The sequence below is a fragment of the Gopherus evgoodei genome, chromosome 4 (assembly GCF_007399415.2).
Source record: "Gopherus evgoodei ecotype Sinaloan lineage chromosome 4, rGopEvg1_v1.p, whole genome shotgun sequence".
In the NCBI taxonomy this organism is placed as follows: domain Eukaryota; kingdom Metazoa; phylum Chordata; order Testudines; family Testudinidae; genus Gopherus; species Gopherus evgoodei.
In genome coordinates this window covers 95,739,764-95,764,695 of record NC_044325.1, presented here as the reverse complement: position 1 = coordinate 95,764,695, position 24,932 = coordinate 95,739,764, and the positions used below count along the sequence as shown (strand labels likewise).

The 24,932-nt window shown below is 39.4% G+C and overlaps 1 protein-coding gene across 6 annotated transcripts in view; it reads right to left on the bottom strand.

The window, feature by feature from the left end:
• Positions 1-24,932, bottom strand: part of ELP4 (elongator acetyltransferase complex subunit 4) — a 283,737-nt gene that overhangs the window by 75,904 nt on the left and 182,901 nt on the right. Inside the window, exon 10 of one of the 6 annotated variants that reach the window (XM_030560247.1) lies at positions 15,184-15,322. The exons of the other annotated variants lie outside the window; for them this stretch is intronic. Coding sequence (XP_030416107.1) covers positions 15,269-15,322 — 54 coding nt within the window. The 3' untranslated portion in view covers positions 15,184-15,268. Of the gene's footprint in view, positions 1-15,183; positions 15,323-24,932 lie in introns of those variants that run through there. 6 annotated transcript variants of the gene reach the window in all.

The window sequence follows — 24,932 nt, the reverse complement described above, 5'->3', positions numbered from 1 at the left end:
AACCAAATTTTATACTGATAGGTTAAATGAAAAACAAAGCAAATGAAGAAGCAAAAGCTTTCAGTAAGTCACATTTTCTAGATTTACAGTGTTTTTCTATTTCAGTCTATTTCAGACAATATAACATTAAAACAACTTCATGCTTTTATTTGTTAATAAAGTGACACCTGCTACAATTCAATTCAGAAAAAATAGTGCACTAGCATTAATGAAAGATTTTATGGCAAGTCCTATAATAATACTAATATTAACCATGAATGACATTAACTGTGAATATCACTAGTGATAACTGACTCTTGTTATTCAGCAGTTTCTACCAGTTTTTAAAATTTGCTGTCAAGATTCTTCTGGTACTTATCTCTAGGTGTAACAGTTGTAAGTATATTTGTGTTCCAGGTATATGAGTTATAACTGAAATAGTTATATTAACTCATATGAATACCTAGTATTTGTCCAGAGAGTGTTTCAGTCCATAACAGTATTCAGTACTAACTATGCATCCATATGTTACATAAAACCATTATATGTTATTCACATTGAAATTTATGCTTATTCTACAAAGGAGTCATAGCATACAAGCTTGGTACATCGAGAAACTCATTGACGTGGATCACTGTGTTTTAAAACATGGACTAGAAAATAAAAAATAAAGAATATGCACGATGGAATATAGTTGACTGTCAATGTTTTCCAACAACAAAATCCCCATGGATTTCTTAAAAGACTTTAAGCTTTTCCAATACATATCTTCTTTGACAAGATGCTTCAGGAAAAAAAAAAATTCAACTGATGAGTTTTCTGTCAAAGTATTTTAAATCTTCAGTATTATGTCCAGATCTAATGTAATGGCAGATTTAAACACTTTAAATTCAGTTGGTAGGGGCAAGTTATCTTATTTTCAGCTTGTCTATATATGAATGGTATAAACAGCTTAAATGTGTCCATTTCTAAACTCACCACAGCTTATCTGTCATTTTTGTTGTTTAAAATATCTGTTCAGGTATTGTTATGAACACGGAATGAATTTTTCTGAAATGAAATGTTTTGAGTATATTTTTTCCAAGATGATTATGACAAAAGGTTATCATCAACGTTTCATAAAGAAAAAGTTATACTCAACAATAAAACTTATTATTGCTACCTTATATCAAACAATAAAGTATTAACACCACAAAATGTTAATTAATTTCTAATTCTCTATTCTTTTATTTAGATTTCATGAAGGTTGATTGGACTTGATCCATCATTTTACGGAAAATTAATTATTTCAAATACATGCACCACTTTATGCAACCTGCCTGATTTGCATTGAGGAAAATTCAGCAGAAGTAATTGAGGCACAAGCAAATACTGGCACTGACTGAACTCAATTTTCATTCCAAATTTCTGCAAAATCCCAAGACACAACAATATCAGATGCAAGGGGGAAAACAAACAAAAGCAACGTGAAAAGGGAACATGAAGAGAGAATATTACAAGAATCAGAGAACAAAGGAATAGCAAAACTATTTTAGTGCCATAGATGAACAGTGAGGGCTTCATTCAGGCAAGGTGGAATAAGATATCATATGGCATCCTGAAAATTGATGTCTTCATTTAAATGTAAGAATTTACATTCTAATTAGAAAGAATTTACATCTTAATCAGAGGCAGCTGTATTATCTTGTTACTGTTTTTTTCAAAGGTAATGAACTAAAGTACTGCTGTGCTTTTTCAACCAGAAACTAAATAGACAGCATACAGTGTTATTTTATAGCCTACCTGCTGTAAGCTGTTATTAATATTTTCAAAAATTAAATTCTAACTAAAATCTTTTTAAAATAAAAATTGTATTTGACATCACTCAGAACAATATGATAAAGACTTATTTAAAATATTTAACCAATACCCTTTCTAACTTACATTTTTATGTGTATGTACTTATCAGGGTATCATTAATATGGCACCAATGAAGCACAATGTTTAATTTTTAGGCTTCACTAACACAATATTATTTTAACTGTGGGAAGAGGAAGGCTTTTGAAATTAAGTTATCAGAAATTCAAGGAATCCCTTTTCCCAGTTTTTATCCAATGAGTAAAGTGTATCACAGTCCACTTTAAAAAAAAAATCAACAGACTAGGACTGTTCTGTCAGAGATATATACATTTTAAATTATAGCAATGTTTGGGTTACAAAATGAACTCTGGCAATGGACACAAATGTAGGACAAAAAACATTATAGTACTGCACTACCTGAAAACTGGCCTTGTGGTTTAGTATCAGAGGGTAGCCGTGTTAGTCTGGATCTGTAAAAGCAGCAAAGAATCCTGTGGCACCTTATAGACTAACAGACGTTTTGGAGCATGAGCTTTCGTGGGTGAATACCCACTTCCTCAGATGCATGACATGCATCTGAGGAAGTGGGTATTCACCCACGAAAGCTCATGCTCCAAAACGTCTGTTAGTCTATAAGGTGCCACAGGATTCTTTGCTGCTTGTGGTTTAGAATATGTCTGCACTGCAATGTAAGCCCAGGGTTAGTGGGTCTTAAGTCAGTGGACCCTTGGTTTGAAAGCCCAGGGCTTGAGCGTCCACACTGCCTGTGGACTCTAGGTTTAGAATTTCTGGACTGGGTCCCAAACCTGGGGCTCTAGCACATCCATGCTGCAGTATGCAGACCAGAGGCAAAGCACCATTCCCAAGCTTCCTAGCATCCTCCCTAGCTGTGGCTGCTCGTGGTTTGTGGTGTAGTGCATGGAAACTTGATGATCCAACCTGCATGTTTCAGGAAGTTGTAGTCTGTTCCCAAAAGATCCTGCCAAGCTGTCTGTTCGGTCTGCACATTCCTGGCAACTGGAGCCAGCAACATGGAGGTGTCACTATTTGAAGAGCTTCTCTAGCTTACGCTTTCACTCCTATTTCAACTAATGGGCTTGAGCATCCATGAGATACTGCTGGACATTCTGGGCTACCAAAAGTGCCTGATGGAGAAGAAGAATTCAGATGTGGCCGAATCAAATTGTCTGATGTTACTCATGACTCTCATATAGCTACTGAGGCCCCCTCTGTAGACTGGCATCTCTGAAGCAGGGCCACATGCACAGACTGGTGGGATCACATCATCATGCAGACCTGGGATGACTGGCAGTGGATTCAGAACTTTTGCACGAAGAAAGCTACATTTTTGTAGATTTGTGAGCAGCTTGCCTGATCCTCCAGTTTCATGACACATGCACGAGGGCACCCATATCAATCCATATGTGGGTTTCTATAAACATCTGGAAACAAGCCACTCCAGACTGCTACAGGTCCATTGCTAATCAGTTCAGCATTAGAAAGTCAACTGTGGATAAAGTGGTCATGGAGGTTTGGGAGGCAATCAGCCATGTGATTTACCCAAAGGTGATGGGCATAAACGATATCCCTGAAGTAACTGCTGGTCTTGAGAGCATGGGGTTTCTAAACTGTGCAAAGACCATTGATGGGACTTATGTGCCCATAGTTTGCCCTCCTCAAGGAGCAGGAGTACATAAAACACAAAGGGTACTATACTGTATTTATGCAGGCCCTTATGGACCACAAAGATTGATTTGGGATACACTGGAAAAGTTCATGATGCCAGGGTTTTCCAACAATCAGGACTCTACATTCATGGACAGGCTGGGATACAATTTCTAACAAATGACATTGTCATTAATGGAGTTAATGGCCACACTGTTATCTTGGGGGACTCTGCATACCCCCTTTTGCCTTGGCTTATGAAACGATATCCTGATCTCAGAGGGCCAAGCAAAAGAAGATTTAAAAACACTCTCAGCAATTGCAGAATGGTGACTGAATGCGCATTTGGCAGACTGAAATCTTGCTGGCGGTGTTTACAGACACGTTTTGATGCCTGTGTTATCAATATTGTCTGCATTATTGTGGCTCACTATGCTGTTCACAATCTTTGTGAAGATTGTGCCAAAGGAGCCATTTGACCCTGAATAGAGCTATGATAGTAATTGAACCAGTACACTCAACCACAAAGTGTACCTATCACTGCTGGGGCAGGATGCACCCAGTCAACATAAATCAGGGATGCTCTGTGTTCCCACATTTTGGACTTGTATGGGACAATAGAAGAGTGAGAACAGTACATTTATGAATCTATTTATACAATCTTTACAATAAATGAGGTACTGTCACATCATGAAACGAAATGTGCGTGTGTGATGGATTAACATGCATTGTAGTTATGAATTACATGATTGTTTATGAGATGGGGGGCAGGAGAGTGGGTGAGTTACAAGAACTGTGGATTATCAGTATGGCTTGATGCAGAGAAATGTATTGAGAACTAGTGTTTGAATACAACTTCCTGGTTGTCCCTTACCATGTGTTTACCTTTATTAGTTGAAATACACTTTACATGATGTGATGCATATATGGCAATAAAATTTCTTAAAATAAAAACCTTTGATTTTGAACATATATTAAAAAAACACAATATTAACCCATGGCCAGGGAGGCCAGCTGCAATTAGCATACCAAAACACCAATAATAAACCAACCCCAGAATCTTTAACCAAAATGAAATGAACAGTGCAAATAGTGAAACCCGTTCCAAACAATAAATCCCCTATTGCTGCATATCTCCTGGCCACCCATTCTCCTTTGGGGTGGAGCTGTTCACAGTGGCAGGGGTCTACATGGGAGTGAAGGCCTGCAAAGTTGAAGGGGTCAGCATAGGAGTGGAGGATTGCATGGGATAGATTTTTCCTGTTCAGCTCCTGTTAAGTCCTGAATGTATAGGCAATCCCATCATGTAATTTTCCAAACTGTTCCTGGTCTGCAGCACATAGAACCATGTCTGTGTAGGGGGGACTCAAGATGTGGTTCGGGTGCAGAAGGAGCCATAAGCATAAGCAGCCTTTCAAACAAGTCTTTCTGCTGGCTCCCTCAGCCGACATTCCTGCTCAAGAAACTGTACTACAAGCCTCGATTCATACACTGAAACTCTGTCCTCTTGCAATGCAGACTGTCTGTGCCTTGCACTTGCCATGAATCCTTCTCCCTCTGGTACTGCACCTGTCTGATGGCCCTCTCCCAAACGTCCAGCACAAGTTCATCATGGAAATGCTTCTGCTTGGACTTGTCCATTACAGTTATACATTAGGGACCTGTTGCAGTGGGCCCGCACTGCCAAGGTGGATGGACTAGCAGACGTTAAAGGACCATCAGAGTTTGAAGGATGTAAAAGCAGATCTCAAAATAGTGCATTTTTGTTTCAGTCCACCCAAGGCAAAAGTGCCTTGTGTAATCTCCAGGCCAAAAAATGATATTTTGTAAAACTGAGCTTTAATATCCTGAAAGGAATATCCCAGCTCCAGAAACAACTTGGCATTGAAAAGCATCTTCAGGTAGGGACTCAGAATGTGCTGCAGCTTCTCCGGCAGCAAAGCCTTCTAGGGCATCAGTTTGAGTACAAGAGTCACTTCGGCAGCCTCATCTGGTGCTTTCTGGCTTCCCTCCACTAATACTGGATTCAGGGGGTGAGAAGGTCACAATCCCAGTTGACCAAGCTGTTGTAAACTGCTTGTGGCTCACTGCAGTACTCAGTACCTGGTCAAACTCTTTGTAAAAGAGATAGGATGATGATGAGTTCTCAGGAGTGTGATTCTCATCCCTGACTTTCTGGTAGTCATTCTTTAGCTTCTTAATCTGCTCCCTGCACTGGTCCAGTAAATCCCTAACACTGCCAGTTTCTTCGTTATTAGCTGGGACGAGTGGTAGGTAATTCCTGGAAATCTTGCTAAAGTCCAACTGTTCGTTCACCTCGGCACCAGAAATTAACCAAAATCTGGCTGAGCTCCCACGATCAGCTAATAGCATGCTTGGCAAAGGACTTGTTTATGTCAGTGGACATTACAAATGCAGAAGAAAGTTCCCTCTGCTTGCAGCTCAGTGGTCAGAACAAAATGGAAAGGTTATGTGTCAAGAAGCGGTACATGAAACAGGAGGGTTGCTTCTGTTTCCTCTGAGTCATTTGGCTAGTGTTGGGATAGAAAGTACACTGTCCTATGGGACTGTAGTACAGTGCTAGTGGACTCTCATGACCCTACTCTAGGAGTCCTGGGCTGCATCTATACTGAAAAACAATAGGATTTGGGCCTGGGCCCCCAAAGGACTCGGGCTCAAACCCTCCATCCTTGAGGGGGCCCAAGTTAAACAGAATTGTGTGTAGATGGCAGTGGTGGGCTTGAGCCTGAATCTGACCCTGGACTTACTTTATAGTGTATACATGGCCTTAGAGATACGACACTGACTCAGGAGATGAGGGTTCAGTTCCCAGCTCTGCCACAGATTTCCTATGTGACCTCTGAAAAGTCCTCCTTTGTGCCTCAGTTCCCCATCTGTAAAATGGGGATACTAATCATTCCTGTCTCCCACATTGTAACTCTTTTGTCTATTTAGATTAGAAGATCTTTAAGGCAGGGATTGTGTGTTACTATGTGCATATACAGTGTCCAGCACAATGGAGCCCCCATAATAAGATATTAAATTAGGCTGGAGAAATCATACTGCCTTCCTTTTCATTCTGAAACAGTTTTTTGTCCATCAATATTTTCATATATTGTTAATACTAATAATGCAAAGCCAAGCCACCACCTAAATGTTCTAGAGATCAGAGCAATCAGGATGATATGTTCAGCCTACAAGATGGAACCAATATATCTGATGAGACAATATTGTAGTAATGCTCTGTAAAAGCAAGTAATAAGAGAACCAAGTAGAAAGAATTACAGGGATCCATGCTCCATTTCTAGTGAATTAAAAATAGCCAGTATCAGCCAGAATGACTCACATCATCAGATAGACAAACATACTGGCAGAATACCTGAACGCCTGTTGCATTGGGGAAACAGAGAATGAAAACTATTCAGTTTGATAAATGGAATGGACAAGTTTGTCTCCAAAGAATCACCAACCTCATCATTGTCAAGGTGTATAGCAGATCACAGAATGGGTAACTGTTGGTGCACATACTTCTGAAAAGGAGAATTTTTGCTGACCTACTATATACTCTTTCTTGAATTTCAATCCTTCAGAAAACGGTCAATAATATGACAAAGGGCACATAATGCTGATAGCTTTTTTTGGCATATGAGTTCATGGCTCACTAGTCTAGTCTAAACACGACAAGAGGACCCATCTTAGTTTTGGTTTACCCACAGTTCCAGATCTGTTAATATGAAATTAAATTCACAATTATTCAAGCTAATAATGGTAAGGCTTGTTTAAAAAAAAAAAAAAGAAGAAAACTGCTGAAAGATGCAGATGTTTTAGAATGACAATCACCTATGTGCCTGCATTGCAAGTGCATGTTGAATCTTAAAGATATAGTGCAAAATCTGGATTTCATTACTCCTTATGGTGGAGTGACAGAGGTTTCCTCTAGCAAATCTCTTCCAGATATTTGTGATTTCCTCTAGAAAGGTTTGAATGAAAAGTTCACATCAGACTCCTGCTCTCAGCATCTTGAGAGCCAAAGCTAACCACATTTTGGTAGACACTCCCTTTTTCTTGTACAGAGGTTTCTCATATCTACAGTTAACATAAAGCCACAGGAAAAATTTCTCTTGGAGTCTTTCGTTGATCTTCAGAGAAATTTGGAATTTTTTCTTTGAATGCTTAAATCTGAATTTTGTTGTACTTTCCAACTAAAAAAATAGCACTTTGCTGCTGTGAATAAGTCAAACAGGGTAGAGAGGACGTGGATTGTTTTGTGCTTATCATAGGTAATGGCTATAAAAATGTAACTTTGCTTTACTCATGGTACTCCATAAATCAGAATCAGCATTATCCTAATTCAATTGTTGAGAAAGTGAAAGTTTATGCTTTCAAGTTTACAAACAATATAAAGCCACACAACATGTCCTGAACAATGAAAAGTTGTTTGATACAATCATCAGCATGACCTTCCCATATGATGATAGGGCCATGATTTCTTGAACCTACCTTATTTCTGTTTTGAAAAGTGACATTATTTGAAAGATTCCAGTAGCATCACAACACATTTACGTTGTGTTTTGTTTCTGAACTACAGATCTTAACTACATACGCCTTAAACACTAGGATAAATTCCATTTAGTTCATGAAGCTGATTTAAAGTTGTCTTTACTGGTACTGTATTATAGCAATGATTCACTGGTTTTGAAGTCAACCAGACTACAGGATACATAGCCAATATCAACTTATTTTAATGTTTTCTCTTCTAAAATGATGTACAATATGAAGTATTCACTGAATTTCATTATTTTACCATCTTTTGCATCTTGCTCTTACATTTATTTTGTAATGTTCTAGCTGACCTTTCACTGATCTTTTCTTTTGGTAGTATGGAAACAATGAATGTAGAAGTTGTGTTTGGCATGTTTCTAACTGTGCTTCGCGCAATAGCAAATTACAGATCTGTAAAATATAAAATTTTCATCTTAATTTAAGACAGAGACAGCCTTGTAGGCTTCTGGGTCCTTACTCCTTACATACCATCTTGCCCACTGAGGTTCCATGGGGCTAAGGCCCAAGGCCCTGTTTATATCTTTGCCTCTGTGGCTCTGGAACTTCAGCAGCATCCAACAAAAATGATTTCTAAAATTTTATATATTTTATACATTTTATACACTATAAACTTACTTTTATTTTCAAGGCTTCCTAATTTCTCTTTAAATGAATCACACTGTATTAGTAGCTTCTTTTGTCCATGGGGAAAAAATGATCTGTATACAAACGTGGAATAACTAATATTTTGGCTAACACCTAAATTTTCAAGCTCCCAAAGACATGGAAGCAGCAATACAATCTCAGAAAGCAGGATAGCTGCCTGAGTTATGCTGGAGAGATGTTGTGTTATCACAGAGCCTTCAAGATTAATGAGAGCTGAAACCATTCCTGAAAGGTATACAGGAAACTGACAACACACTGATCTTTTGTAGACTACAGGATGTTGTATGTTGACTATTTGACATTGTTAAAGTCATAGGTTCCTATATTCCCCTCTACCATGAAGCAAAGATGATTGCTCTTGCTGCCTGGTTTCCTCTTCTCTCTCTCTCTCTCTCTCTCTTTGATCACTCTCACTCCAGCTTTTGGACTCTCCAAAGATGACTTTGCAAGGTTAATAATGAACTCCTCCTAAGTAAATCTAGAGGACACTTCTCTGTTGTCATCTTTCTTGGTCTGTTACCTTTGACATAGTTGTTCCCATCTTCCTTCTTTAGTTTTGCTCTTCCCCGGCTCTGTTTTCTTTATTTCCTCTTTTGCTTCTAACTGCTCTTCCATCATCTTCTTTAATCTTGCCCTTCTTCATCTGTTGATGTCCCGGAGGGTTCTTAGTTGTTCTCAGTCCCCTCTGCCTCTTTCTCTGCACACGCTCTCTGATCTTACTTCCTCACAAGGCTTCAACTTTCATCTCTGATATCCAAAAATCTTCTCTCTCTATATGGATGGCCAATTGTCTTCTCATATTTGATCTCTCCCCAAAATATACTTTCCTCCTCCTCTCCCTTCTATATCTCCAATGAAAACTTTGCTATTCTTCCTTTTGTAAAGGGTCTGCTCAAATCAAGAAAAAATAATACTTTACTCAGAGGACTCAAGGCTGGGAACTTGCTGCTTTATTCAATCGCAGCACAAGAGTGCGCGTGTGTGTGGGGACTGGGGAAATAGAAATTTACAAAACAGGAAGTAATGGAGAGGTGGAGCATGGCTCCATCTCATAATACTCTAGGTAAGCCAGTTAACCCTATCATGATCACTTCCTTTTTTCCCAACCCATTACTGCACTGCACTATTTGTTTCTTCTCTCTCATTTTATCCAGTCAGTTCTGGATAATGTTGAGTTCTGTCATTTCTTCCTCTTTAACACCACCAAAATTCAGCTTTGGCTCACTGCCCTGAATTATAAAATCATTGTCAATGCTATTGTCATTTCTAATCTTGTTTTCATTGATATGCTATGCGACCTCTCTGTTTGTCGCCTCTCCAGTCTGGTTGCAATGCTGCTGTTACAGCCATCTTCCACTCCCACTCTGATCACATCAACTTTCACTCTGAAACCTTTCAATAGTTTTTCTCCCTCATCAAATTCAAGCTCTTGTTCTCTTCCTCTACTGACTTCTGTTCTCATGTTCTCCAGTGTCCCCCTCTGTGTGTTCTTTTCAATTCTGTCATTTTACTCCTTCCTCATCTCCTTTTACTATTTTTTGTTTCATGACTTTTATCATGTTGTTACCTATGCCCAGAACTGTCTCACTGCTCCCATCCACCAAGCACCCACTCTCACCTCTTTTAAATCAACCACTTCAAATAATTCCCCCTCTCTTTGCAATAATAAAACCTCCTTGCCCTATGTTGAAGGCTGTCATGTCTCTTGTTTTGTCTTAGATTTTAAGCTCTTTAGGACAGAAAAGGTGTCTTTTGTAAAGTGTTGTGTAATTTCATTGCACTATACACAGTAAATTTTTGGAATAATAGCATTTGAGTGGAGGTTAATGCTGCTTCTTGCAGGATTAACTTTCCCTCTTCACCTTTACCAGCTGTTACAAAGAAAGTATACAGCAATGAAGAACGTACCATGGCAGCATGGCTTCTTACTGACTTATCCTGCTGGGGGAGAGTTAGGGGCAGCACAGAGTTGCCAGTCCACGTGGAACCCCTCAGATATCAGGTTATATGGTTGAGCAATCATCAGGAATAATTCCTTGCATAGATACCTAAGCAGAGCTAGATACATCCTGAACCATCATATATATGAAGAAATCCTCACTTATCACTTCCAAAATAAATAAAAGAGAGTATTAGTACAGACAATACATAAGAGATGGTTTGTGACAAAGTTCTTTATCAGAAGGATGCCACCGGAGGCCGAAACCCTATCCGGTGTTAGCACCAAGGACTGTGAGAGGATGTTGTTATCAGCCCACTTCATCCTTCTTGCTTGGAGCACTAGGATTTTCAGGGACGTTTGTGGTTTGATCCTTGCCTTCTCCTCCCTTTCCCCCCGTGGCACTTTCCCTTTAAGTCATCCACTCTCTCTAGAGATCCTACTGCACATATATTTCCATAAATACTGAAGGTGCAATACACAGTATGTTGGAGAAGGTTAACACATTATTTTGTTGAAAATTTAGTTCTTTTGTCAGAAGGCAATATTGATAGGTTTATTGTCAACAATTTTCAACCTATCCTGAAAAAAAATCCATATCTGTTGCCAAACGACTACAACACTGGAAATCTAACCTCAAAACTCATATTTCACCACTTACACACAGAGATACAGACTAATGACTACAGTAAAAAACAAAAATAAAAACAAACATTTACCCTGTATAACAAGCTGGATGAAAAAAAGACAACACAGGAAACATTGTAAAAGTTAAAAGAACGAGAAGTACTTGTGGCACCTTACAGACTTATTTGAGCATAAGCTTTTGTGTGCTAAAACCCACTTCATCGGATGAATGCAGTGGAAAATACAGTAGGAAGATATATATATACAGAGGACATGAAAATAGTTGCCATACCAGCTATAACGAGAGTAATCAGTTATGGTAGGCTATTATCAGCAGGAGAAAAAAACCTTTCGTAGTGATAATCAGTTGTGTGCCAAATTTAGCCCTCTTGTAAAAAGACACAGCCCCACTGAAGATAGAGTTGTGCCCACACATACCAGGAACGAGTTTGTCCCTCTCTGTTTAATTGATATGCATGCTTATTTTGAAGAAGTATTCACCGTATTTGTGATGCATCAATACACAATACCATTTTTTATTTTGCATCACATTTCTTGATTTTTCATATAACCTTGATCTACCTCTATTTCAGATTTTCAGTTTCAAGTCATAAACTACTACCAAAAGAAAAACTGAGACATTGTGATTATTTTATAACCACTGGAAAAAGAACCCACCCAAATGCATAATAACTATTGCCATGCTACAATTTACTATAAAGAGGATATTTTCTCCACTGAAGACTCTAAGAAACAAGAAAATCTGATAAAAAACTAATGCTATAAAAATAAACAGAAATTATGAGTCTAATTTGTAATGATCCAAATGTATACGACATTAGTGCTTTCTCCTAAACACATGTATTAAAATCCTGTGAAACACCATAGTGAAATCTGACATTCCAAAAATTTTTCCATTTATTACCTGCACCATCTATGTGCTTGTTCTGACAGTAATGATGAATTTAAAAAAAAAAAAAATCACTTAATTCACAATATGAACTTTTTTATCCTTGAGGAATTAATCCTGATCAGAAAGATACCTAAGTAAATTACCTTTAGATATGTTAATCCCTGCTGCTACAACATTAATTTATGATACATTTATGGCATAAAAATTATAAAAGAAGGATAATTTAAGACATACAAATATTTGAAAGCAGCTATGCACTGGGTTTCACTTTCTAAAAAGTTTGTTTACATTAAATAAGCACCAGAAAATGGCAAGACACCACAAGTTAGGGGCAGACTCATACATTTTTTTCATATGTAAGTAATTACTATTACCAAATTATATCAAATCTTGCCATATGGGAGTCATTTTAGCAGTTCTATTTCTGATTTTTGTGTCTTGTGTTACTGACTGAGACACACGAAGACATGAACTATTCCTGTAGAAACACTGACTTGCTGGTTCAGGAAACAATAGTTTAATACAGCAATCATGTCTGTCACTATATTATCACATGTTTCAAAGGCTTCCCAAATAATATCACAGAGGTTAAAATCCACCACAAGTCAGTCTTATTATTATATGTCTTCCTTTATGATGTGATGTTTTATTCTCATGTCTCCTCCTTAAGGGGTTGTAGCATGCTCCTATTATTAGCACTTCAATCTTTCTATCTAGGTATAATTGAAAATAAAATTAAAACTGTGCCTTGTAAAGTTATTATTCAGGGGCCAGAATCTGAAACTCTTATTCACGTGAGTAGTCCCCTTTATTTAGAAGGAATTAATCAACAAGTAAGGACTGTGCCCCAGTCCATACTATAAAGATATACCAGTTATTTATTTTACGGTTAAACTTCAGTATTGTGCTTAATTAGCCTTAAGCTAACTTTAACATTAATGGAAGCCCTGTGACTAATTTGTCCTGCACCCTGCTGTACATTTTAATCTAACTAAACCCTTATATTCCCAAATACAAATCACTAAACAAATCTGTATTAGCACCATAAATCATTATTTAATATTTATATTATAGTAGTATCCAGAAGCCTCAAGTGGGATGAGGGTCCCACTAGGTGAAGCTCTGCACAAACAAATGGTCACCGCCCCAAGGAGATTACAGCTAATAACACAAGTAACATATGAAGTGTAGGAGGTGAGGTATATAAAAAGATCTATAAAAAGATCCACATAGGTACATGCCAGCTAACCTCATATGCCACTCAAACTACTTTTTAATTGGCTGGTGATGGTTGTTGGTTTGTTTGTTTGTGTTTTTTTGTTTTTGGTATGCTGGCAGAGGTTGGTCTTGAGGAGAAATCTGAAGGGGAAGGAGATCAGCTCAGTGATGGTATTCCACTCATAAGAGGTAGTGAAAGCACAGAGTACTTGTGAAAAGCTGAAAAATGAGCTAGCAGGGCTGCTAGAGTGGAGGAGCGGGGGGGCTACAGCAAGGTATTTTAATTTGACTATCAGGGTTACTGAACTTTGCTTCTATTTATAATTTCAAATGAAGATGAAAGAGTGTTTTTTTTGGTATTCCCAGTCATACTCAGTCACTAAATATTCCTCTGTAAAACTGAACTATAAAACTACCTCTCTTGTGATGGTTTTCTGGATCATCCTATATCCCTGTATTGCAGGCATTCTCAAACTGGGGGTCGGGACCCCTCAGTGGGTTGCAAGGTTATTAAATGGGTTATTACATGAGGTTATTAAATGCCTCCAGCATTTAACATGGTGTTAAATATATTAAAAAGTGTTTTTAATTTATAAGGGGAGTTGCACTCAGAGGCTTGCTGTGTGAGAGGGGTCACCAGTACAAAAGTTTGAGAACCACTGCTATATTGTGCATTGCTGTTTATACTATTTAATAGTTTTATTTTTTCAAATATCTCTCTATTTGTACATAAATATTCTTCATAGACATTGGCTCATAATACTTTTCAGTGCTTGCTTATATTCCCCTTTCCTCCGCTGTTTCCTAATACAAAAGGGTCTTTGACAGGGGAGTATGTGAATTGCGTTACTCCTCCAGTAAGACCCACATCCCCCATTTGAGATCTAACTCAATTTCAAGAAATACTATGGCCAAAAGGCGGTATTTCTAAGAATAGGTGAGATTTCTCAGCAGGATACCTAACCGGGCTGTTTCTGATATGAGATAGTTTCATTCAGTTCAGAGTATGATGCAACACAAATTAAATTTACCTTTATAAGTTAATGTAAATGATTTAGGTACTATATAATACAGCACGACAAGTTACCCCATTAAAAGTATAATGGAAGAGAAATTAAATGACTTTGGAAAAAAAGAGATCATCTGAATTTGGTTACTATTTTTAAAAATTAAATTTACTAAATGTAATATTTAAGAGTGGACATACTTTTCTGGGAGTGAAAGTGTGATTTTATGTTATTTGGACATCAGGTAAAAAAAAGGGAGGACAACACAGCATCTTCACCAGCTAGACTTTCACCATGCACCTTCATATTCTATAGCAGGGGTCGGCAACCTTTCAGAAGTGGTGTGCGGAGTCTTCATTTATTCACTCTAATTTAAGGTTTTGCATGCCAGTAATACATTTTAACATTTTTAGAAGGTCTCTTTCTATAATATATAATCAAACTATTGTTGTACATAAAAGTAAATAAGGTTTTTAAAATGTTTAATAAGTTTCATTTAAAATTAAATTAAAATGCAGAGCCCCCCGGGACTGGTGGCCAGGACCCGAGTAGTGTGAGTGCGACTGAAAACCAGCTTGCGCACCGCCTTCGGCACGTGTGCCATAGGTTGCCTACCCTTGTTCTATAGTCTTCTCTGATGATTCTGTCCCAATAAAACAAGGACAAATAACTCATGCATGAAACTCCAAAGAGGTTACACTATGATGTGTGAAAAAGCAAAATTATTAGTATACTTAATTATTATTGTATGGTCAAGGTATCATTATTTTGAATAGTAAATAGGCCATAACAATGTATGTTGTATGCCCATGCTACATTTTTCCTTTCATATATCACGCACAAATATAACTTGCTCATTCTCAGACTTTTTCTCTAACATGCATCTAATTGCCAGCAAAAGGATATGCTTTGATTGGAAGCACGTATCTGAAATGAATAAAACAGATAGCAGATCAATATAAAACATATGTTCCTGTGTCTACTGATGTACATCATAATATTTCAGGTAGCCAAACTTCATCACATGGCCTCATCTCTTGGGGTAAAACATTACATTCCTGGCCTCTTTGAGAACTAGCCTACAAGGATCCAAATCAGCTTTAGGTCACAGATTCAATTTCAAACCATGGGGCAAATTCATCCCTGATATAACTCTATTAAAGTCAGTGGAATTACACTAGGGATTAATTTGACCATGGGTTATTAGAAATCTGGAGAGATATTTCCTATTCACAGTACAAAAAACACTATCACAATAAAACAGATACCACGCAGAAAATAATGTTATTTGTTAGAGTTCAAACTAGAAAATAATTACCATAAAAATTACCACAGCAAATCCACTTGATAGTAATACTACTAACTGTAACAATAGTTCATAATTGTTATGCTTTGTAAGTTGGCTCATGTATTAAGAAGGATAAATACAAACTTTTTTCACAGCGATTTAAAAAAAAATAGATATATAACTGTAAACTCTGGCTTTTTCAAACTCTAAGTATGTCTTCATATTAAAGTACGTGTGCTTCCTGACCCCGGCTCCTCATTGTCAAAAATATTCAGCTGTACTTAATAAGACAAGCCTAGATTTAAGTATTGCCCTTTTATACAAAACCTGAAGATAAAAACGAGGCTTGGATTAATTTATAAAAGAGAAAATGATGTACTAAAAGCAAGATACTAAATCAATTTTAAACACCAAACACAATTTATGTCTGACTTTAAAACTCATCCTCAAAACATTAATCTACACAAAGGCCAGAAACTGAATGAGGCATAATTTGTGAAACTGATACCTTTCATCACAACCTCTAGCTGAAAAGGTCATTAGATATATTATATCTAAGTGAGCAGCTTATCCCTGCTTCATTACTGATAATTAAGGCAAGTAATATTTTCTTGACAGTAATGTGTCCAGTAAGAGATATAGTCTAGTTTGCATAAAATAGGCATTAATAACCAGAATAGTACCACAGATAAAAAAAATTAAGTACCTATGTAACATGGTTTCATTATTTTTTCTTCATTTCCTTAAAAAATTAGCAGGCTCAGAAACATAATGAGTATATTAAGAAATCCATTTTCAAGCATTTATTAAAATCCATAATACACATTACACATAGATATTTGTACAAATACATAAATAAAAATGAAGGCATTTTAAACATATGCATTATTTAAAAATCTTTATGCCAGTTTGCATTACTGAGTGAGTCATGGATGTAATAAAGAGATTAAATAGCAGACTAACATTTGGGACATTATTTAAGAATGTTATAGAGCCCATTTGTAGGCCACAAAAGTGCAAAATCACTGATCTGAAACTTCAGAGACTCAGACTCAAACCCATTTCAGGGTTTTTCATGTTTTAGTTTATATTTAATCTAATTTATATAAATAGCAATTTTGCTATTATATTGAATAATGTCTATTGAGAACATGCTTAACTTTGATCACTTCTTTGTCTTTGGCTGAAAACCAGAACAACAGAGGTAAATAACTTAGTGAACTAAATCTTACACTGTTGAACAAAAGATCAGTCTTTACATCAAACACCCATCATGACTTACATCACTGAAACTTGGCTGGATGACTAATCTAAGTGGGTACTGGCACAGTTATTTCTGTGATTCATGATCCCAGAGGAAGAAGAGAGGACAGATACCTATTCTTTTCACATCCAACTTCAAAACAGTAAGAAAGGTCCTATTCTGAGAATGAATGTATGCATATCTACTCATTTAGCATGCAAATATTGTGACAAATTCAATGTGGGAAGTCGTGTGCTCCAGAATCTACCACATATTTCCCCTCTTAACCATGATTCTCCATAGCCTGGTGTTGGAATTCCCAAGACACACTGTACTGGAGACAGAGATCAATATCCATACAGTCAACTTCTCCAACACACTGGCTCAGGACCTGCCTATCATGACAATTAGGAGAGTCTCCAGGTGGTCACAGGTCCAACTTATACAGCCAGACACAACTTGAACTTAAATCTTTCAGCTGGTGTGTAGACATTGAATATGTCATAAAAACATTCCTAATGGGGTCTGATCCTCACCAACTACAAACTTAGATCAGGTGCTTCCAGCCATCTGGTGAGTAAACCAACAACAAATGGTCCATCACTGGAAACTTGTGGTCTGAATGGCACATTGACCAGCTTCAGAACAAGTGCACTGGTAGGCTGGAAAGACACCACAACTGTGTGCTGATCATAATCACGGCATCCACTCCCTAACAATATCTGTCACTTAACCAGGGTGACCTCTGCAATCTATGACAGAGGAAACTGGAGAGTGGGAGATTAGAGCATCATTCGAAGACGATAGATTCAAAATCTGATTCATTGCAGCAAAAGGAGTTTGCATGATCCTGTGCCATAGGCATTAAGAAGTCATGTTTCTTCTCTATCACGCAGACTCTGAAGAGTCATGACTATCATAAATGTCCAGGGTTGTGAATCATCTAACTAACCCAGACAGTCTCCATTTTTGCAAGGAGTCTTCATAGTACTCTGAAGACAATACCGACTTTATCTGATACAGTGTTACTGGCACAGTGAACTTGAGGTAAGAGGAGGGAAACCAAGCACCATTGCCTCACTACCAAGTTTGGATTGGTCTCAAAGATGAAGGTTTTGATAGTGCTTGAAAAAAATCTGTCCTATTATAAGAGAGCTGAATCCTTACCCCTCAGATCTGGCCATGGCCAGCAAGGTATCTCTGGTCTACTGTTGAAAGAGATATTTAATACTTCACTGGACAAGATGCTAACAGTTCTTACATATTGTTGTGTTCCAGCCTTTAATTAACACTAATGATCTTCTCAAATATCACCCCATTTTAGGTAAGGTGACTGAGAAGATGGTTGCAGACCATCTCCAATAGCACTTAACATCCTGGCAGCATCCAAGATGACTCCCAGTGAAGATTCAGACTGAATAAGCAATGAGAACAGTTAGTTGCATTGATGTGCAACCTCCTCCTTCCTAAGGACAAAGGTCAAACTACCAAACTAATACTTAGTTCTGTCAGTGGCCTTCAACTCTGTGGGTCATGAGTAAGGCTAAGATCACAGAAAGGAAAAAAGGATATAAAGAGAATTAAAAATTTAAGTACTGTATTTTAACAACATTTTAGATAATAGTAAAATCTCTCATTCTCTGTGCAACTTCCCGATATCACCCAAATAATACTGCATCTTATAGAAATCACAGAGTGAGCTTGGTTCTAAACAAACTGAATTTTTACTTAAGCAAGTTGTTGATATACATATGTAGAGTAATATTGATAGTATAAAAACTTCCATGTACGATACTGAAACATTTGATATTTACAGTACTGTTTAAAATATGAATTTCTACAAGGAATCTGCTTGTACACCTCAACCCTGATATAACGTGACCCGATATAACATGAATTCGGATATAACATGGTAAAGCAGCACTCCAGTGGGGGCAGGGCTGTGCACTCCGGCGGATCAAAGCAAGTTCGATATAACGCGGTTTAACCTATAACGCAATAAGATTTTTTGGCTCCCGAGGACAGTGTTACATCGGGGTAGAGGTGTATATTGTATTTTGACTACAGCAGGCCTGCACAACTCGTAAAGCAGCGAGGGCCACATTACTCCAAAGAAAACAGCTGAGGGCCAAACCTCCATGGCCCTGGTGACCCCCTCCTCAGCGCTGCCATGCCCCACTGAAACACAACCCCGCCCAGTGCCACCCAGACCCCTGAAATACTCCCCCTCAAGCACCGCCCGCCCCATGGAAACAAACCCTCCTTCTCCAGCACTGCCCCACTGAAACAGCGGTACTGAACCTTGATAATATGTTACAGCGGGCCCCTAAGGTAGTATAATTAAGGTAAAAGAAAAATGTCTTTTTGCTAGAAGTAGAATAAGATCTTCCCCCAACTTTGTAATCAATTGCCCTGTTGAAAGAATGAGGTGTGACTGAGGAAGGCATAGAAGGCAGGTACCTCCAGACAGCTGCAATCCTTGGAGAGGGGATGGGCGCAAGACCAATCAGTAGAACAGGTCAGCCGCTGACTCCTCGCTCGCCTCCTCAGCCCCCCACCCAAGTGACTCGCCTACTCAGCCCCTGCCACTGCCCGCCCACCCACTCGCCTCCTCACCCCCTGCCACTGCCCACCTGCCTCTTCAGCCCCCTCTCCCTCACCCAGTGCTTGCCTACTCATCCCCCAAGGGCCACACAGTGAGCCCACGCAGGCTGCATGAGGCTTCTGGGCCGCATGTTGTGCAGGCATGGACTACAGAATAATCTGAGTGAAAACAGAAATGACCTATTGCTCCACACTTACACAATCAGTATGCTTTAACAGATGTTCTCATTTAAAAATAATTTGTGAACATAGTCATAAAAAGGTAGGACGGGAGGGGACCTCGAGAAGTCATCTAAACCATCTCCTTGTGCTAAGGGAGGACGAAAGATGCCTAGCCCATCTCTGGCTGGCATTTAACCAGTTCTTAACAACCTCCAGTGATGCGGATTCCACAACCTTCCTTGGAAGTCTTTTGCAGAATTTAAACTACCATTATCGTTAGAAAGCTTTATCTAATAGCTAATCTAAATTTCATTTACTGCAGATTAAGTCTTAATTCATGTCCTACTTTCAGTGGACACGGAAAACAATTGATCACAGTACTCTTTAGGATAGCCCTTAAATATTTGAAGGCTATCGGTTCCTCCCTCAGTCTTTTCTCAGGACTAAATCTGGCTAGTTTAAACCTTTCCTCATAGATCAGGGATTCTAAACCTTTTATTATTTTTGCTGCTCTTCTCTGAACTCCCTCCAATGTGCACACATCTTTCTAAAAGTGTGATGTCCAGAACTGCATACAATCCTCCAGCTGAAGTCTCCTAAGTGCTGACCAGAGCTGAACAATTATGTCCCGTGTCTTACATAAGACAGTCCTGTAAATACATCACAAAATATTAGCCTTTTTCACAACTGCATCACACTGTTGGCTCATATTCAAACTGTGACCCAGTATAACTCTGAGATCCTTTTCTGCAGTATTACCTCTGATGCAGTTATTCCCCATTTTGTAGTTTTGCATTTGATTTTTCCTTCCTTCATACTTGTCTGTATTGTATTTAATCTTGTTGATATCAGATCAGTTCTCCAATATATCAAGGTAATTTTGAATTGTAATTCTGTCCTCCAAAGCACTTGGAACCCCTCCCAGCTTGGTATCATCCCCAAATGTATAAGTAAACTCACCACTCCATTACTCAAGTCATTCAAAATGTTGATTAGTACCATACCCAGAACAGATTCCTAGTGGACCCCACTAGATATGTCCTCCCAGTTTGAAAGCATATCACTGATAACTACTCTTTGAATGTGGCCCTTCAAACAGTTATGCACTCACCACATAGCAATTTCATCTAGAGCACATTTTCCTAGTCTGCTTACAAGAATGGCACATGGGACTGTCAAAAGCCTTACTAAAATCTAGGTAAGTCATGTCTACAGCTTTTCTTCTATCCACTATGCCAGTAACCCTGTCAAAGACAGAAATTAGGTTGGTCTGGCATTATCTGTTCTTGACAAAATCATTTTTGGCTATTATTTGTTACTCTATTATCCTCTAGGTGCTTACAAAGCAGTTAGATTGACTAGTCTTTAATTCCCCTGGTCCTCTTTGTTCCCCTTTTACTGTGTTTGCCTTTCTCCAGTCTGTTAGCACCTCACCCACCTTTCATTAGTTTTCAAATATAATGGCTAAAGTTACTAAGATTTCTTCAGTTACTCCTTAAATACCCTAGGATAAATTTAATCAGGATCTGTCAACATGAAAATATCTAATTTGTTTAAATATTCTTTAACCTGTTCTTTCCCTGTTCTGGCTTGTGTTACTTCTCCCTTCTTGTTAATATTAATTGTGTTATCATCTGGCCACAATTAACCTTTTTAGTAAAAAATGAAGCAAAATAGGTATTGAACACCTCAGCCTTCTTGATGTCATCTGTTATTAGCTCTCCTTCTCCATTAAGTAGTGGATCTACACTTTCCTTCATCTTTGTGTTTCTCTTAACATATTTATAGAACTCCTTCTTGTTTTTTATGTCACTTGGTAGCTGTAACTCATTTTGTGCGTTAGCCTTTCTGATTTGCTCACACTATTTTTTTGTATTCATCCTTAACAATTTGTCCATGTTTCCAATTAGGATTCCAGTGGTGAGAGCCTTGGTGGCCAGGCCCAGTGGTCAGAGCCATAGTCAAGATCCCGCAAGTGTCAGAGCCAAGGGTCAGGGACAGTCAGGAACACAGATTCAGAAACTGAGCAGGGGATCAGGGCTGGAGTGGACTGGAGAAGATCAGGGAACAAAGCAAGTGCAGGAATAATTGCAGCTGCAGGTGTCAGGGTTGAGCAGCCACTGCCCAAGAGCTATTGATAGGCTTAAGAGCAGTCCCGGCAATGCTGCTCAGCCAATCAGGTGATTTGCCAATTAGGGATTTCAGGTGCAGTTAGCCAGCTGATCTCAAGTGTAGCTGCAGGCCCTCATTCCTGGCTGTAACCTCCCCTTTGAGGATGTCCCCCAAGGGTCCTAGAGCCTGGTTTCTCAGGATAAGCCCAGTGGAAGTCCTGTAGTAGGTCCTGTAGGAATGTTTTCAACCAGTTCCATAATAGCCCACCAAGTACTGAAGTTTTCCCCTAACTCACTGCGAGTCAAGGATTTGTCAGACTAAGTATTCTTCTTGTCTCAGAATGGTTATGGGCAGTTGTGGTGGGCTGTCATGATACAGGAACATATTCTCGGTATGGGGCTTAAAGATGGAAATGTGAAATACCTCATTTTTGAGCAAAGTAGGTAGCTGCAGCTTGAAGGCTACAGAATTGATCTGTTTCAAGATCTAGAATGGGCCAAAGTACTGGCAAGCATGTTTGGCTGATGGGAGAGTCAAACTGAGGTTCTGAGTAGTGGCTAGATCTTGTCCTCCATAGCTAGGTTGGGGGCAGTACAATACCCCTGGTCAGCATGGTGTTTGTAAGTTTCTTTTGTGGAACTCAATTGCTCTTTGAGCTTTTGGTGATCTTGGAGAAGTGGGGAGTCCAGTCGGCGTCTGCAGGGAGTTTATGGGTACATCAGGATGGAACGGTGGATGAAAACCATAGTTTACAAAAAATGGCTTTTGTTGAGCTGAGGCATGGATTGCTCTGTTATAGGCAAATTCCACATAGTGGAGCAGAGAAAACCAGTCAGCTCGGTGATAATTTAAAAAAAACCTAGGTACTGTTCTAGAATTTGGTTGACTGGTTCTGCTTGCCCTTTGGTCTTTGGCTGATAGGCAAAGTGATGGACTCTATGCCAAGAAGCTGCAGGAACTCCCTCCAAAAACAGGAGATGAACTGGGTGCATGGTGTGACAGGATGCAAGCTGGTAGCCAGTAGCAGCAGAAGATATTCTCCAGAAAGACACGTGCTGTTTACAAGCTGGAAGGGTTGTAACAACATGAAACAAAATGTACCATTTTAGTTAGGATATCAACCACAACTAGGATCACTGTGTGCCCAGAAGAATGAGGCAGCTTCACAATAAAGTGTATAGATAAGACAGACTTTATACTATAGGGCAGGAGTTCCCAAACTTGATTAGTGGCTTGTTCAGGGTAAGCCCCTGGCGGGCCCTGAGATGCTTTGTTTACCTGAGCCTCCGCAGGTACGGCCGCTTGCAGCTCACAGTGGCTGTGGTTCTCTGTTCCCAGACAATGGGAACTGCAGGAAGCAGTGGCCTGGCCCACACCGCTTCCTGCAGCTCCCATTGGCTGGGAATGGCAAACCGCAGCCATTGTAAGCTGCAAGCGGCTGCACCTGCGAAGGCTCAGGTAAACAAAGCATCTCACGGCCCGCCCAGGGCTTACCCTGAAGAAGCTGCAAATCAAGTTTGGGAACCCCTGCTCTAGGGCAAAGGCTGGAGAAGGCTGAGCAATTTCAAGCACAGACTCTTGGCTCATGAACAAAGATTGCAGGATGAGATGAGAAGAGAAAACAGAAATCAAAGATCTGTACTCATTGACAGGTAGTGTCTCTGCACTTGTACAAAGATTGCAGGAACTTACATACTTCCTGACGCATGTGCATAGGATAGGCCACCAGAAACTCTGTGGTATCAGGTCCCATGTCTTTGAATGCCCAAAGTGACTAGGGAGTGGCATGACATGACCTGGAATCTAGGCTGACCCTCCGAAATGTAAATATGATCCTTGTGATAGGGGAGGCCATCCTGCAGCTTAAATTCAGAATCAGACTGGGCATCTGCAATATCCAGGGTCTGATGGATCTGGATTGCAAAGGAGTTGTGGAGCAGCTGAGAATGGATGGACAACATTAGATTGTTGTCAACGGCCCCTTTGACTTAAGCCTGAAGGACTGTAGAAAGAACTCCTTCACCAAGCTTGAGGTACTCCTCTTTGTGGGATAGGGCATCTGCCTTCCTATTTCCAGATCCGGGCAATAGATTATAACAAAGTAAAATCAGGCACAGGCCAGGAGCAAGGCTGGGAACAGGACAGCACAGGAGCAATCACAGCTGCAGGAATAAGCACTGAGCATCCCCTGGCCAAATGCTACTGTTGGTCTTAAGATCAGCTCTGCTGCTCAGTCAATTAGGCGATCTAGCCAATTAGGATTTCAGCTGTGGTTAGCTAGCAGATCCCATGCTCAATTGCAGGCTCTCATTCCTGACAATGACATCCTTCAACCAGTCTCTCTGCACTCAGAGAAGGTCCACTATCAAGAAGTACTATGCTCATGGAACATCACTGTCTGGCTTCTTGTCTACAGCCACAGGCGCAGGAAGTAGGTGTATGGGGGCGCGGTGCTGCAGCACTCTCAGGTTTTCCACGGGGCTCCACTCCCGGCCCTGCACTCAGGGTCCTGGCTGCCGGCCCCACGCCCGCAGCTCCGCTTCTGGCCCCGTGCCCATCTCCAGCTGTGGTCCCAGCCTTGCCCCCTTCTGGAGACATGGCCCTGCTCCCGGCCCCAGCTCTGAGGGAAAGGGGGTGCAGAAAGGAGTATGGAGGCTGGCTTTCAGAAACCTCACTATTAAAAATGTTCCAGTGCCACTGTCTACAGTACCTGTTTCTGTTCCACAAGAGTCTAGAAGACTGCAAGAGCTGAACAGTTCACAACAGTATCTTATGAATAGTATCTTATGTATCTTCCCCCTCTTTTCTGTTTTTTTTTTTTTTTAGCTGAGAGAGGTCCCTCCTTTTATTATATTCTTTCATTTTAGGATATAAAAGTGTGGCTGTGTGCATGTATGTGTGTATGAGCACCCATAAAATCCAGATGGGGCAGGCACCAGAAATAAATTCCTCCGGTTCAACCCAGCCCTAAATACTATCTCATAAAATTATTTATTAGAACGTGTTCTATGTTTAAAAGCCCTAAGAGACTTGAAATTGTCAGCTGTAATCTCTGGTAAATAATGGTTATCAAACTTCTGCTTACCAAGACTGTTCTATTGAAGTCTGTATTTTAATGTCTCTGTTGG